Source organism: Natator depressus, chromosome 3 (genome assembly GCF_965152275.1).
Source record: "Natator depressus isolate rNatDep1 chromosome 3, rNatDep2.hap1, whole genome shotgun sequence".
Classification (NCBI taxonomy): domain Eukaryota; kingdom Metazoa; phylum Chordata; order Testudines; family Cheloniidae; genus Natator; species Natator depressus.
The window spans coordinates 23,250,141-23,265,102 of record NC_134236.1 but is presented as its reverse complement, the minus strand read 5'-3'; the positions used below and the strand labels follow the sequence as shown (position 1 = coordinate 23,265,102).

Genomic DNA, 14,962 nt, shown 5'->3' with positions numbered 1-14,962 from the left:
CACACATCCAGACTTCTCTGCCTAAACTAGGTCTATGTCAGAAAAGCAAGAATTTTAGTACGTTTGCATTTCATTTAAAAAGAAAGACTGTCCTAACTCTACTATTACTGACACTTTATATAATTAAAAATGTTTAAATCTCTAATTCATTTTTCACAATTTATGCTTTTTTTCATTTACATTTAGCATTTTATTCCTCTTCAGACAATAAGAGCAGATTGACCCATAACACTTCCCTTAAAAAATGTCAATTTTTGTTATTAGTTAGTTTTAGTTTTGGGTTCTCATGCAATAACACAATGCAGATATCAAATATCTAGTGGTCTCAGCACAGGATTATTAGCAAGGAACTCTGGAATTTCAGTGTGAGTACCATCACTACCTCCTTCTAACCTTGTGCAAATCAGTTAACTATTCTGCCTTTGTTTCTCTTTCTGTAAAATGGAAATATTTACTTTTCTGGTTTACTAGGATTTTGTGAGGTTTAATGTTTGCAAATTGCTCTGACGTTATGAAAGCACTATGGAAGCCCTAAGTATTTTTATTCTTAAACATTTATATTACAGTAGCAATTTGAGACTGAATCAGGCCCTCATTTTACTAGGCTATTATTCTATTGGTTATTATTTGAATTCATGGCACTGGTAGTGGATGTTTAAATAATAAATAAATATTCAAGGAAATTTTGAAAAATTATGCAAACATTTTGACACATATTACCATAGGCTTTTCAAAACACATTAATTAGGTGCATGTTGATCCTGAAACTAGCTAGCAGTATCCCTTTTAATAAAAAAAAAAACACCCTATCCATGACATGCAGCAGCATATATGTTATGTGATCTTCCATTCAAATGATATATTGCATAACGTTATTAAAATGTAAACATATCAAACGGCATCACTGCCAATAATGACATTTACTACTGAATTACCAAACCAGATTACTCAAGTTAATTAACGTTCACAGCATCCTTTGAGATAGATCAGTCCTGCACAAATACCTACCTCATCTCACAAATAGGGAATTACTACTATTCTGAGTTGGCAGCAGTTCCCTATACTTCTTTTGCAGGGGTGTAAATTGCTACGCATGGTGCTTTACAGTGGAAAAATCAGAGCATATATTTCTGTATCACTCTCTTCTTTTCTGGAGTCAGACACTCACGAAAAGTAACTGAATGTCATTTACTTTAATAAGAACTTGGTCTGAAAGTAGGGGGGATGCTGCTTCTACACAAAGGATGTGGAATCCTATTATTGTCTTTGTTGATTAATCAAATGCTAAGCGTGGGGGATGCTCTGCTGAGCAACACCACTTCCCTTCCCCAAGGCTGACATACCTGGAGTTCCGATGCCCGCTTCATCATTTCAAGGGTGATGTAGCAACCGATTGAATGACCAATCAGCACAAGCTTCATATCTTTTGGCACGTTCTTTCTGAGGAAGTCCAACTTGTGCTCAATTTGTCCGTGAAGTCCAAAGACATCCTCTAGCTCTTTAATATCCGTGTCTGAAAAATAAAACAAATACACATTCTTTTATTTAAGGGCATTTCCATGAACTCATCTCTCCCCACTTCTCTAGGAAACTCTCTGAAATGAAAATAATTTGTAATTTTGAGTGATCACGCACTGATAAACATAGACCTTCATTATGACCTGCACAGGATGTGAAATGTTGCGTCTAACTGAGGAAAGGGAAGGACTCGGCAACCCAGGGAGCTGGGAGCCCAACACCCCAGAACGATGCTCTCTCTTCAATGGCTTTTCATTCAATTCAAGATCAAATTCAGGGCTTCGGTCCTGATCTTCAAAGTCCTCTATGGACTGACTCAGGTTCCTCAGGGACAATTTACCCTGTGTGATCATGATCTACCACAACAGCGGTGTACCACATGAACAATGGAACCAGAAACCTAAGGATCAAAACTAACACACTCAGGATAGAACTTTTTCTCCAAACAGACCACAGCTGTGGAACTTGTTTCCAGAAAAGGTCAGAAGGACCATGAACCTTCGGGCCTTCAGTGCATAATATATAATCCACTTCTTCAACACCACGCTCCCCACCTTCAAAATAACCCTACCAAAATCTCACATTTAAAAACACCGAGGTGCTCGCACACACACCAAGAGAGAGATATACACAGATTGTTTTGAGTCCACTTTAATAAACTTGTAAATATATTTACACAAGTTCTTAGAGTTCACCAATCACTGCTAATTCTCTGCTCCACCAAAAACTTTGTGTAAGCCCAGGCAAGTGTCTCAGTGCCTCAGTTCCCATCTGTAAAACTGGGACAGTAGCATCTCCCTACCATGAAGGAGTTTTGTGAGGATAGATACATTAAAGACTGTGAGGCACTCAGATATATTTAAGTACCAAAGAGAGAGAGAGAGAAACGTAGACAGGGCCAAATTCTCATTTACAATACTATACATAGAATAAATGACATTTATACCCTCTCTTTAAAGGCCCTTTCCACAATATAAAGGGGGTTGAGCATAAATGAGAATCTAGTCCACAATACTGCTAATGCTGCCATCAAAGTTTTAAATCCACGTACAGTAAATTTCTTGCCAATCACGGTCAGCAGTTTTAAATACTAAAATTTTTTCACATTAATGCAGTAGCCACTTTCCTAGATGGAATGAGCTGGTACTGTACTAGATGACCTTTTTGGTTGCCTATATAAAATGACCTTTTGATGCAAAATGATAATTGTTAAAAGAAAATAATGTATCCGAATATCTCCCCCCCCCCCCACCAAACCTCAAGCAAATTACCACAGAGTTTGCCACAGAAAGGGCTTTGTTCAACCAAACTAATACTCCTAATAAAACTGTTATTGGTCACGTCCTGGTATGATTTATATTAGGTTGCTTTAAATGAAAAAAGAAAAAAGGTTTTATTAAAACACATGTGAGGGACAGAAAATTAGATGAGAAGCAATGTTTTGCCTATGAGGCTTTCTGCAGGTAATGGAAAATGAAAAAGCTTGTTCTGTTTTCCAAAACTTCAAATAAGGGCCTAAGGCCAAAACGTTGTTTTTCATCTTAATTTCTGTTTTTAGCAAAAATTGTCTTTACTACTTTTTATTTATTTGGCAGCCTAACTTCATGCAGGAGATAGCTGGCCACCTCACTCATCTCAGTAAAAGTACACAGAGGACATGTCAAATTCAGAATAGCAGTATGGTTCATGGGTAGGGCATGACACTTCACTAGAACTCAGTAGACTTGAGTTCTATTCCAGGCTCTTCCACTAACCTACTGTGGGACCTTAGGTGAATCAGTTTCCCTCTATAAGCCTGTTTCTGATCCCATCCTTTATTTGTCTTGTGTTGCTAACTCTCTGGATTTTATTGAGAGTCTTGTAATATTGGATGTTTTACTTAAAGCCCCGGTACCTAGAAAGAAGTGATTTTATGGGAATCTCAGCTTTCATTTTAAAAAATAGAATACAATAAAAATAAATCTGTAACTCTAATTATTGTAGAGAAAAGCTCAAAAATATGTACCACAAAGTTAAAAAAAACAGATGGCAAATAGAAAACATGCATAAATAATAACAACAATAAATTTATCTCATGATTTTCTGTGGCGCAGGAGTCATGGTTTTTGAGCATTTGGGGTTCAGATACTGTGTCTTTCTACATTACAAACGTCAGGTCAGGGAAAGTTGCTCACCATGCGTATGTACATTACCTGACACAATGGACACACTAAAAACTCTTGTGTAATACATCAACAACTATGGGCAAACATAGTGCCAACATTTTCAAGCTAGTCTTCCTGAAGATAGGCACCTAAATCCATATTTAGTCACCCAAATAAGTGACCTATAAGCTTCTAAGGTACCCACAGCTCTTACTAATTTCAGTAGGAGCTGTGGCTGCTCAGAACCACTGAAAGGATGGCCATTTATTTAGATGCCTAATTGTAGACGGCAAGCATGTTCTTTTCTTTTCTAACACTGGTATATTGTGAGGCCAAATGACACAAGTATGACAAACACTGCATGGGAAGATAAGCATGTATTTGAGTTTTGTAGGATCCATATGCTAACTTTCAATAAATTACAGATTATGCTTTGATCCTGCACTCTTTACTCAGGTAAAATACCTATTAATTGCAATAGAAAATTGAACTGTGACCCATAGAACAATCCAGTTTGAAACTATGAGATTTTCTTCCCTTGTTTAACAGCAGTGATTATTCTAGTAACTTTCATCTCTAAACATAATAGTACAAGAGAGAAATATGAAACTGCTTTCATCGTGGAAAATAACTATGGCCCTGATCCCACAAGCAGATGTGCGCCAGTATGGAATCCTGCTGATTTCAATAGCTGTTTTCACAGATGAATAAGAATGGCCGCAAATCAATGGTTAATAGCATTTGAATAAATAAGAGATTTACTGGATTGGACCCATAAAACCCCTACTGGCAGATGCTGAAATCACTTGCGGCTTTGCCAATCATGAATAATCCACACATTCCAAACTCCAAGAATCTACACCATCCCACATCATCATGTATCCCCATATATATTTACTTTTTTTTTTTGGCCCCATATAAAATTGTCCTTGTCTCATGTTATCTCAAAGCGTCTCTCCAGTGCAAACGTTACCTTTATAATGGAAAGAAATCTATGGGAGCAGGCTCGTGTCACTGGTTTATATGATTATTTATTTATTTTTATGGAATAAAATGGTCCAGGGATTGTCCAAAATCAACATGAGTTTCTTGGGTGGAGATGTTTAAATGGGATCTTTATATAAGCAAATAGATTTGCACAAACACATTGGCAGTTCCCTCTCTAATGGCTCTACATCAGAGAAGAGAGCAAAGGACGAGCTACTTCACCTCAGGTGTGGAATAAATTGCACGGCTGAAATGGAGCTCATTTAAGCTGAATTTTTAGATAGCAGAAGTTACATGAGTTGTACCTTATGCTGAATACACCCTATCTGAGCCAAGCCATGTAGTCTTAAGACTTTATTTAGCTGAAATGTATTAAAAGAAATACTGTATTTCTTATTTTCTTTGGCAAAATGTTAATCTACTGATGTGCTTTTGGAAAAATAAGCTTGTGATCGCTTTAAAGAATCACTTTTTCTGACCTCTATTAAACCCAGAGTCAGAAAACAATGATAGATGAAATTCAAGTGTTTGTTCAGAGATTAGTTGTCTGGTTAACCTTGCTAAGAAGAATGGGACTCTGGGTGTGAGAGAAATAGCCTTTTTGGAAGGGGAAAGGGGGTAGTATTGTATGTGAGTGAAAGTAGATGAGAAGAAAATCAATGGAAGAAACAGATGGATGGGTATCTCCAGCCAGGAGGCTGTGCACCCTCAAGATGGGGGCAGGGGACAGATAGCTCAGTGGTTTGAGCATTGGCCTGCTAAACCCAGGGTTGTAAGCTCAATCCCTGAGGGGGCCATTTAGGGATCTGGGGCAAAAATTGGGGATTGGTCCCCCTTTGAGCAGGGGGTTGGACTAGATGACCTCCTGAGGTCCCTTGCAACCCTGATATTCTATGATTCTAATACAACCATATGAGCAGACAGTAACAACTCCCATGAGACTAACAGGGACATATCATTACAAAATCCTGGATCTCTTTTAAACTAGTTGCTCATAAAAGACACCAAGGGTGAGATTTTCAGGGATGAAATCGTACACTTACCTTTGTACATGCCTAATTTCTCCATGTAAATCCCTGAAGTGTGCATGCAAATAAGGGACTTTCATGCACACATGGACAGTTAGGCAACAAGATTTTGAACACTTAAGTTGGGTACCTATGAATATTTCTGTGCAGTTGCCAGGGTCAAACTTTGAAATCTGGCCCAGGATATTTAATCATAGTGGAAGACTTCATAAAGTAATTCCATAACCCCCAAATTTTAGTCATGGTCTGCTAAGACACAATATAGACTTTCCCTTGAAATAAAGGGAAGATAATCTGGTGGAGTGCTAGAGGCAATCATTAGTGAGAAAAGTAATTGTTTCATTTTTTTTAAATAGAAGAGTAAAGAGTGTCAGCTATCAGTTACTTTATTTTTAAGATAATCGACCAGTTCAGCCACCCATTCAGTTATGAGTCTATGTATATGGCCTTTGTCACTGAGCACTTCCCATTTTTCCAAAGATGATTATATTCCCTCGTTTCTTTCCCTCCTATCAAGCAGGCTTTGGTTTTATTTTTGCTTTGGCTTTTGTTTAAAGAATGACTCTGTGGAAATGGAGGATACCAATGTGGGCAAATAGGTGGAGTTTACATTTGGCTCTGAACACACTAAGGTGTTTCAACTAACAGTGACTCCCATATTCTTTGTCTGGCTCTGGTGAAGGGTCTATTTCCCATGGTCACAAGCCTACCCCTATAGGTCAATGGTAGTATGGATCCAGAAGAACGTAGCTGTGATGGAGGGCTGGCAAATCAGGGAGGAAAAAATGTACTACTTTTGAAAGGTGAAAAAGGGTTAATTCATCACTGTAAGAAGGGAAACAAGAACTTGGAAATAAGTCGTCCTATAGCATAAGTATAGTATATTCACATATATTTGCAAATATACTAAAGTAATAGAGGGCTGTGTTACAACATGTGGGAGGAGCTAAAGTTGCTCCAAGAGCCACTGAGTTTCAGAGAGGGACAGTTTCTCTAGAAGTTCAGAGGGATGTATGTCAACTCCACTCTCTTTGAATATTATGGTGTGTTCCCCTTTCCATGCTTTATTAACCAGTCCAGCGTGAGGAGAATATAACCTTGGGCCTGCCTTTTCTTTGCTCCTGTTGGGATAATTTGAAACCCGAGGTTGCTAAGAGGGCAGGGATTGTGATGATGACTGGCTACGGAACAGAAATGTACATGGGGGTTAAGTTCCCCCCCCCCAGCCCCCAAGTAGCCCTAAATATGAATTACATGGGGAAATACATCAGCACTGTTTGACTGCATAATTAGATGCCCCGTTCAATGACCCTAACCCTTTCCCTTCTGATCAACCCACCACACAGCTCTTGCTCTTATTTAGTCATACAATTATTACAATTTACCAAGGGTCATGGTGGCTTCCCCATCACTGACAATTTTTAAATCCAGATTGGATGTTTTCCTAAAAGATGTGCTCGAGGAATTATTTTGGGAAAGATGCGTGGTCTCTTATACAGGAGGTCAGACAAGATGATCACAATGATCCCTTCTGGTTTTGGAATCTAGGAATTTTTTTTTTGCCACTGAGAAACCCAAAATAAAAATGTTAAAAGCCATGGAACTGTGCACTCAGAAACTGAACTGCAAGTTTTTGCTTTGCACGTGAAATACAGGCAAATTTTTGGAAAATGTATCCCCCAGAGATCTACTGCTTAAAGCCTGCATGCTTTACCCAGCCCAATTCGATTATTGAACCCTAGCTAATTTATATTAGCAAACTCCAAAATGGGGGGGGGGGCGGAGAGAGGACGCATGTAAGAATGTTCAATAAATATTTTAAAAACCCCCATTGACACTAGGAACAAGTTCTTAAAGCACTGTGTTTTAGATTAACCTTTAGACCTTAATTTGGGCCCTCCTCCCCTAGGGAACTGTTCATGAGACATTTAAGATAAATATACTATTCATTAGTGTTTATTGGAGTAATTACTTTTTGTAAAAGTATCCTCCACAAATAAATTGCCATTTTCTCAGGCTGCTGGAGTGATTCATGTGCATTATTTTCTTTATTAGAAAAATAACACAAATCTTAATTTATAAAAGACTATATTTTGTTCTCAAATATTTGCTTTCCATATCTGCAATAATATTCTTTAATGCCTAATTTGTTTTTCAACAGGTGTGTTAAAAATAAATCATATTTGCATGATCACAACAAATGCAATAAAAAAAAGATTTGCTTTTAAAATAAAAATTAATTACAGCAAACCAATTAACTAGACATACACATTAGTGTCTGTTTTGTTCTGCATACCCAAAACTTCTCTAAGCAATAATCAGCAGAGACCTACTTCTGCTGAGATGAACATCAAGACCTAAGAGATAAAGACACAGACCTTTGGAGAACTAAATCTTCATGAGTGCCCAAATGGGAAGTCAATACAGGTATTGTTACATATGTTCGGATGGTCCAATTCTGAGCTTCCCTACACCTTGCATAATCACTTACCTGCATGTAAAGTAAGTGTGATGTGGGTATAAAATGCTACCACCCACACAAGAGTTATAGGACTACATACAAGCAGGAAAGTGCTTGTTTAAAGATGTAACCAAGCCAGTGAGGAAGGCTGGCAGCAAGACCATCGAGATGGGAACTGTCTCTTACTATGTGTACAAACGCACCCAGCACAATAGGGCTCTGACCTCATCTGAGTCTCTCAGGACTACTCACAATACAAATAATATATTACAATTATAATAATAATAATGAGGAAGTCACATGGTGGAAATCTTGCAATTTTCTGGCATCACTAACTCGCTGAGTCTACTCCATGTGATGAGGAGGATCCGCCTGCTTGGCAGAAGTCATCTTCATTTGGTTTCTCACAGAGAAAGGCAATGTTTCAGCTGAGCAATCTGTTTGTGCTGTAAAAGGCCCTTCCCAAAAGTTCTCCCAGCCCTAGCTCCTGAGTTGGACTCTGCCAGGCAGCAATCTAGTACATTTCTTAACTTATGCATTTCCTTTAGGAACTGTCTTATTTTTATTGTGTATTTGGACAACGTAAGTACTGTCCAGTTTTAGAAAGAGAAAACTGTTTCACTGATATCTGAATTCTGTTGTGTCACCAGCCTGAGGTGTGTAACGTAGCATTCCTGGACAGAGGCTTACAATATGGTGTGTTCATTCTTTAATTCTTTAGACATATAGTGGAATAATCATCATTTAATATTTGACCAGACATAAATATCTTCCCATTTTACAAAGGGAAATTTCTGCCATCAGATTCAGGCAAAGTTTGACTGGGGGAAAGGCAGAAAAACTTCAACCCACAGTCCATTTTAATAACGCCTTGTACTGTATTTCCATAGTGACTTCCATCCAAGAGCTATTATTAATTCTAATACTTTGTGCACTGTTTTTATAAAACCGAGGCTATCCCTGCACCCAAGGGATTTGTAATCTAAATTAGGCAGACAGTATATGATGACAACACATAAAGGAAAGAGGCGGGTAATCGGATAAAGGTTAAAACAAAAAAAAAGTAACATGAGTGGCATTACTCAGGACAGAGTCAATGGGGTAACTCAGTCAATAAGGTACTAGGCAAACAAACACGATTAGCAGAATCTGACCATAAAGAACAAAGCTTATAAGCTTTGATATGTTTGAATAGATGGAAATAGGGAAGAGGGGTAGAGAGCCCAAGAGCAGAAAGCAAAGTGAAAGGTGTGGGTATGCAGGTTGGATTTGAATGAGGAAAACAAGACAGCAGGAGAGGTGAGAAAAAAGACGAGTCTCCACCACAAGGGAGTGGAATAAGAGGAGTCATGGAGAGAATGGGAAAAGGTGGCAAGGACAGCAACACTGTGAGAAGATAAGAGCACAGGGGTAAAGGCAGGGATGAAGGAGAGGAGATTCAGGTAGAGCTGAACTGTGCAGTGCCTATAAAGGGAAGACACAGAATTTGAACTTTAAACAAGACAGACAGGAAACTAGCAACGGACTGAGAGGAAGTTGATTCAAGGTCAGCATAGCTACTGCTGACACCTCTCTTTTATTAGTGTTTCATAGAACTCTAACACTATACTCATCTTTGGACCCGTGACATGGACTACAAAGATCCGAGTCAGTAATGCTCTGTCTATATAATAGACTGTGATTCTGCAAGACCACAGGGAATGCCTAGGAGTTTGCAGTGAACCATGACCATGGAAGTGTGTGCTTATGTGAATGAATAAAACAGTCTGCATTTGCACAAAACACAAACCTGTTCAGATTTACAGCTTGTGATTCATAGGTGAATTCAACTGAACTCTGTGTAGCACACCTCACCTGGGTAGAATGAAAACAAAAATAAGCCTTTATGTAAGTATAACAAAAGATCAACTTTGCAACAGTAGCACTTAGGTCTCTCTTTCAGCCATAATGCAGAATTCCAAGAAAAATAAATCCATCCTAATGTCTTTGGCGCATTGCCATACCTGCAGCATTATAGCTCAGATAGAGGACTAAGAATCTTTGCAGACACTTGAAAGCCACCAGCTCTTTCTCCATGAATGATGAAAGAAGAATGGAATTCTTGGTAACATGATGGCAATCTTCTCAATTACACTGCTACCTTATTTTAAAACTATTGGCAGTAGAAGAATGTATATTGCACTGTCCTGATTGTTAACATAAATTGCTCTGTTTCCCAAAGCTACATACTAATTTGAAGGTTGGAATGCTTCCTTGTTTTAAATGGCATAAACAGAAGGCTGATAAAACACCAATAAATAAGCTTACATTGTTTAAATAAGTTACAGGGTGGAACCCGAGCCCCAGTGATGTAAATTGGAATTCTGACTTCGATTTTGAGGGAGCCAGGATTTCACCCACAGACTCCAATTCTCCATTGCCTTGCAATATGTGTAGCCATTTAAACCCTGCAAAGTGAGCACAAAGTGAGTGTAAAATGCTACCAAATCAAAACAGGGGTTGTTCCACTCACTTTGCACAAGTATCAATGACTACACAAAGTATAAAGCAGAGATTGGGGGAGATTGGACCCTGAGAGCCAGATTCTGTAGTCTGCTCAATTCACTTTGTGCCACTTATGCCAACAGTGAGCATTAGAGCAGGCACCTTAGGGGAGCAGTGGCCGGGAATCAGGGAGTCCCAGCTGTCTGACACGCTGCGCTCTGTGTCAACATCAGTTTACATGAGCTGAGGATCTGAGCTATGGCATTTAGAGACTCTGTTCCCATCCCACCAGTACTGAATAATAGCAAAGAGAGAGGGGGAAAATGCATCACCTGCAAGGGCATGTGATGGACCCCTGATAAAAAAGGAACTGATACAATACTGTATAACTAAGTAATTTTTGCATGATCCATTATTATTACTGGAGGCATCTTCTTAAAAGATAGGATTATCAAACTAGTGTCTAAATACAAAATACATGTAGATGAATGAGGGAACTATACCACTAGCCTTTTTTCTGTATGATTTTATTAATATAATATTGTCCAAGATTAGTATTTAAAGGAATTAAACATATACTTAACTAAATTAGGTACCATTCTAACTGTATTAAAGTAGCTAGTTAGCTACACTTAGTTTCATTTACATCACTTCAGGGCTTTCACAGCTACTTTAAAAATTCAATTAAGTCCGCTATTCAGTTGTCTGCAATTTTAAACAGGTAAAGTTTCGGGTAGGATTTTCAAAAGGGCTCAGCATAGGACCAACTAACTGGGAGTTTTACCATTGCTTCACTGGGAGCAAAAAATTAGGTGACTATTGAGCACCTTTGAAAATGCCTCCCATTTAGCTGACACCCCCAGCCCCCAATACTGTAGCACAGGGGTCGGCAACCTGCGGCACGCAAGCCGATTTTTACTGGCATGTTGCTGCCAGCCGGGGTCCTGGCCGCCACCCCAGCTCAGCCCGCTGCCAGCCTGGGTGAACGGAACGGAACCCCGGCCCGGCAGCGGGCTGAGCGGGGCCGGCGGCCAGGACCCTGGCTGGCAGGAGCCAGCGGACAGAACCCCAGACCGGCAGCAGACTGAACCGCTCGGCCCGCTGCCAGTCTGGGGTTCTGTCCGCCGGTGTAGTGTATTGAATTTCTCCCCGTAGGATTGAGCTACTTGTGGAGCACCAGGACCTTTAATCATTTTTGTTGCTCTTCTCGGGACTTTCTTCAATTTTTCCACATCTTTCCTGAAATGTGGCTCCCAGAACTGTACACAATACTCCAGTTGAGGCTTAATCAGTGCAGAATAGAGCCGAATTACTTCTTGTGTCTTGCTTACAACATTCCTGCTAATACATCCCAGAATGATGTTTGCTTTTTTTTTTGCAACAGTGTTACACTGATGATTCATGATTAGTTGTGATCTACTATGACCCCCAGACCCCTCTCTTCAGTACTCCTTCCTAGGTAGTCATTTACCATTATGTATGTGGTGTGCAACTGACTGTTCCTTCCTAAGTGGAATACTTTGCATTTGTCTTTATGGTCCTTCCCTTCCTTGATGGACCCCATCTCTGCTTAACAGTCCTTCCTCCCAGAACAGCATCTCATGGTTAAGGAAGCTAAAGCCCTCCTGATGACACCATCCTCGCAGCCAGGTATTCACCTCCAGGATGCACCTGTCTCTGACTGGGCCCCTACCATTGACTGAAAGGATCGAAGAGAACACCACCTGCGCTCCCAATTCCCTCACCCTTACTCCCAGAGCCCTGTAGTCATTTCTGATCTTCTGAGGGTCATACCTCAGAGTATCATTAGTGCCCACATGGAGGAGTAGCACAGGGTAAAAGTCAGAGGGCCAGATGATCATCGACAACTCCACCATAAGATCTCAGATACGGGCCCCTGGCAGGAAGTATACCTCCCAGGATGCCATGTCAGGCTGACAGATGGGTGTCTCCATCTGCCTCCGAAAATGGTCACCAACCACCACTACCCTATGTTTCCACCTGGGAGTGGTGGCTGCGATCCTCCCAGCCTTGGGACTACATGGTTTCTCCGCCGCCACCTTTTGGGGATGATTCCTCATCACTCATTTCCAGGGCAACATAACGTATCCTCACAGTATCTGTCTGAGGTAGGGAAGTGCTGTGATCCCCATTTTCCTGGGCGGGGACACCAACGCACAGAGAGGCTAAGTAACTTGCCGATAGTCACACACTAACCACTGCGATGTCCTTCTTCCATCTCCAAACTCTCTGCACGTTATGGAGATGTTTGTGGAGACAGACAACATAGCTTCAACAGAAACACTTCTGAAGTACAGTTTCACTATGAAAAGTGGCTAGAATAATGGCATTTCCAGATTCAATTTGCTATGCATGTAATGGATGTTCGTTTGTTAAATGCCAGTCATGCAAAGTTATCTGACCCCGGAAGTCAAGCTCTGGGTTTTTTTCTGATCATGCAGTACCACAACTCAGATGAAGATTATTATAGGGTCTAATGCACAACTGAAGTGTACGCCTTAAAAACTTTATGTAATCCGAAGCCCTGATTCAGCAAAGCACATAGGCAAGTAACTTCAGGCATGTTAGTCGCTCTGTCAAGCATCAGAAAAAAAAAGGAAAAAAAAAAAAAAAAAAGCCCAGGCAGAACAGCAACAATATCAACCTGCTCAGTATGAGCCTGGGACATGGTTTCCATTTGTCTTCCTGCATCCTCTGACAGCAGCCCTGCTGCCAACATGTCACAACTCTGCTCCAAAGGAATCCCCTTTCGTAGTTTATCTGATTAGTTTTTAGTAGTAAGAGTAATTAATAATTGGAAGAGACGACCAAGGGATGCGATAAATTCTCTGTTACTCGGAGTTACTCCTTCCAGCATGCTTTGCTTTGCATTGGTCCACATTTGAATTTAATTTGCAACTCCATGACCCCCAACACACATACGCATACACCCCAAACAGGTTATGGATTTATATTCATAGACATAACTACCAACAAACAATTAGATCAAGCAATGTTTCTTGCACTAACAGATGGAGATTTCCAAAATTCATATTGTAATGGTTCTTGACACCATCGATCAGGTGGAATAAAAAGAAAACCACCATAAGCAGTCGTTGAACTGATGCCATCAAGGCTCTATAACATTATTTATTCCCAGTGCCAACCTACCAGGTAACAGGAAAAAAAATTCTAAATGTCCTAGTCACGAAGTGGAAACTTTACGCTAATAAGTTAGAGTTCTTGGTGAATGATTCTTATCTTAAACCTAGCCTGTGTAGGGAATGAAGAGCCAATAGTCATAACAAAAGCAGTGTATTTCAGGCACATAGAATGATTCTGAGTAATGGGGATAGTCCAAGCTCATTCTGCTTACAGATGGAAAATATATTGTACAAATTGCCTTGGATTTCTGGTAGAAAGTCCTCAAAATCAAAATGAAACAACATGGTTTCTCACCAACCCCAATCTCTTGTTTACTATATTTAAACCAAATTTCATCCTTAATCCATTTACAAACAACAAGACGACAGTAAAGGCACAAACAAAATATACTGAAACATCACACTGTTGCTCAACTCAGTGAACTGAGGCATATTTTCTAAGGCAGGACACCACAGACACAAATGTTACCTTTTCATGGGGTTCCTTAGGGTTCAAACTGTTTTGCCTGTGTGCAAAGAGCCATCTGCATCTAATTAAAGATGATGGTATCAGCTGGAGAACATACCTATGTCATGGGGTGAAAGGCTGAAAACAATCCATAAACAATCCTAAAACTTAGCTCCAAAGCTCCGTGGAATGCAGTCAGTGAAGGGTTTAAACTCCGCAATGGGTGGATATCAACAAATTTTAACATGCCTCTTATTTTCTACACAAGAATCTAAAAGAATATTTTAGGGATCCAGCAATTGTCACTTTCAAACAATTCTTTAAAAATATAAACATACTAAGCTCATTTGTAATTTGGGATGAATAGTGCAGGTTTATTTTAACAAAAAGTATTAGTGAAACATTGAATAATGAATTAGAAATGTACCAGTGGACGTTCTTTAAGAAATAAGCCCTAAGATACGATGGTGATGGACACTGTAGAAAACCTTGACATAGACAGCTCAAGAATGCAAAGAAACTATCTTTCACATGGCAACAATACAAGTGAAGACAGTCAGATTCTTTTCTCACACCAGTACAAATTGGGCATAACTCCACTGAAGTCCACGGAATATCAAATAATATCTGAATCAAGTCTGTAGCCTTTCAATTCAAGTAAGTAAATAACTGCACACACAACATTGTAAGATCTGGCTTTATCATTAAAGTTACTAAATGTTTGGATG

The 14,962-nt window shown here is 39.6% G+C and overlaps 1 protein-coding gene across 6 annotated transcripts in view; it reads right to left on the bottom strand.

Moving 5' to 3' along the window:
• The window catches only part of LDAH (lipid droplet associated hydrolase), a 173,454-nt gene that overhangs the window by 98,602 nt on the left and 59,890 nt on the right, over positions 1-14,962 (bottom strand). For 5 of the 6 annotated variants that reach the window (XM_074947530.1, XM_074947529.1, XM_074947526.1 and 2 more), the window contains one exon: positions 1,344-1,513. In XM_074947530.1, the coding sequence (XP_074803631.1) occupies positions 1,344-1,513 (170 nt within the window). Of the gene's footprint in view, positions 1-1,343; positions 1,514-9,927; positions 9,981-14,962 lie in introns of those variants that run through there. The other variant, XM_074947531.1, reaches the window with a different exon arrangement.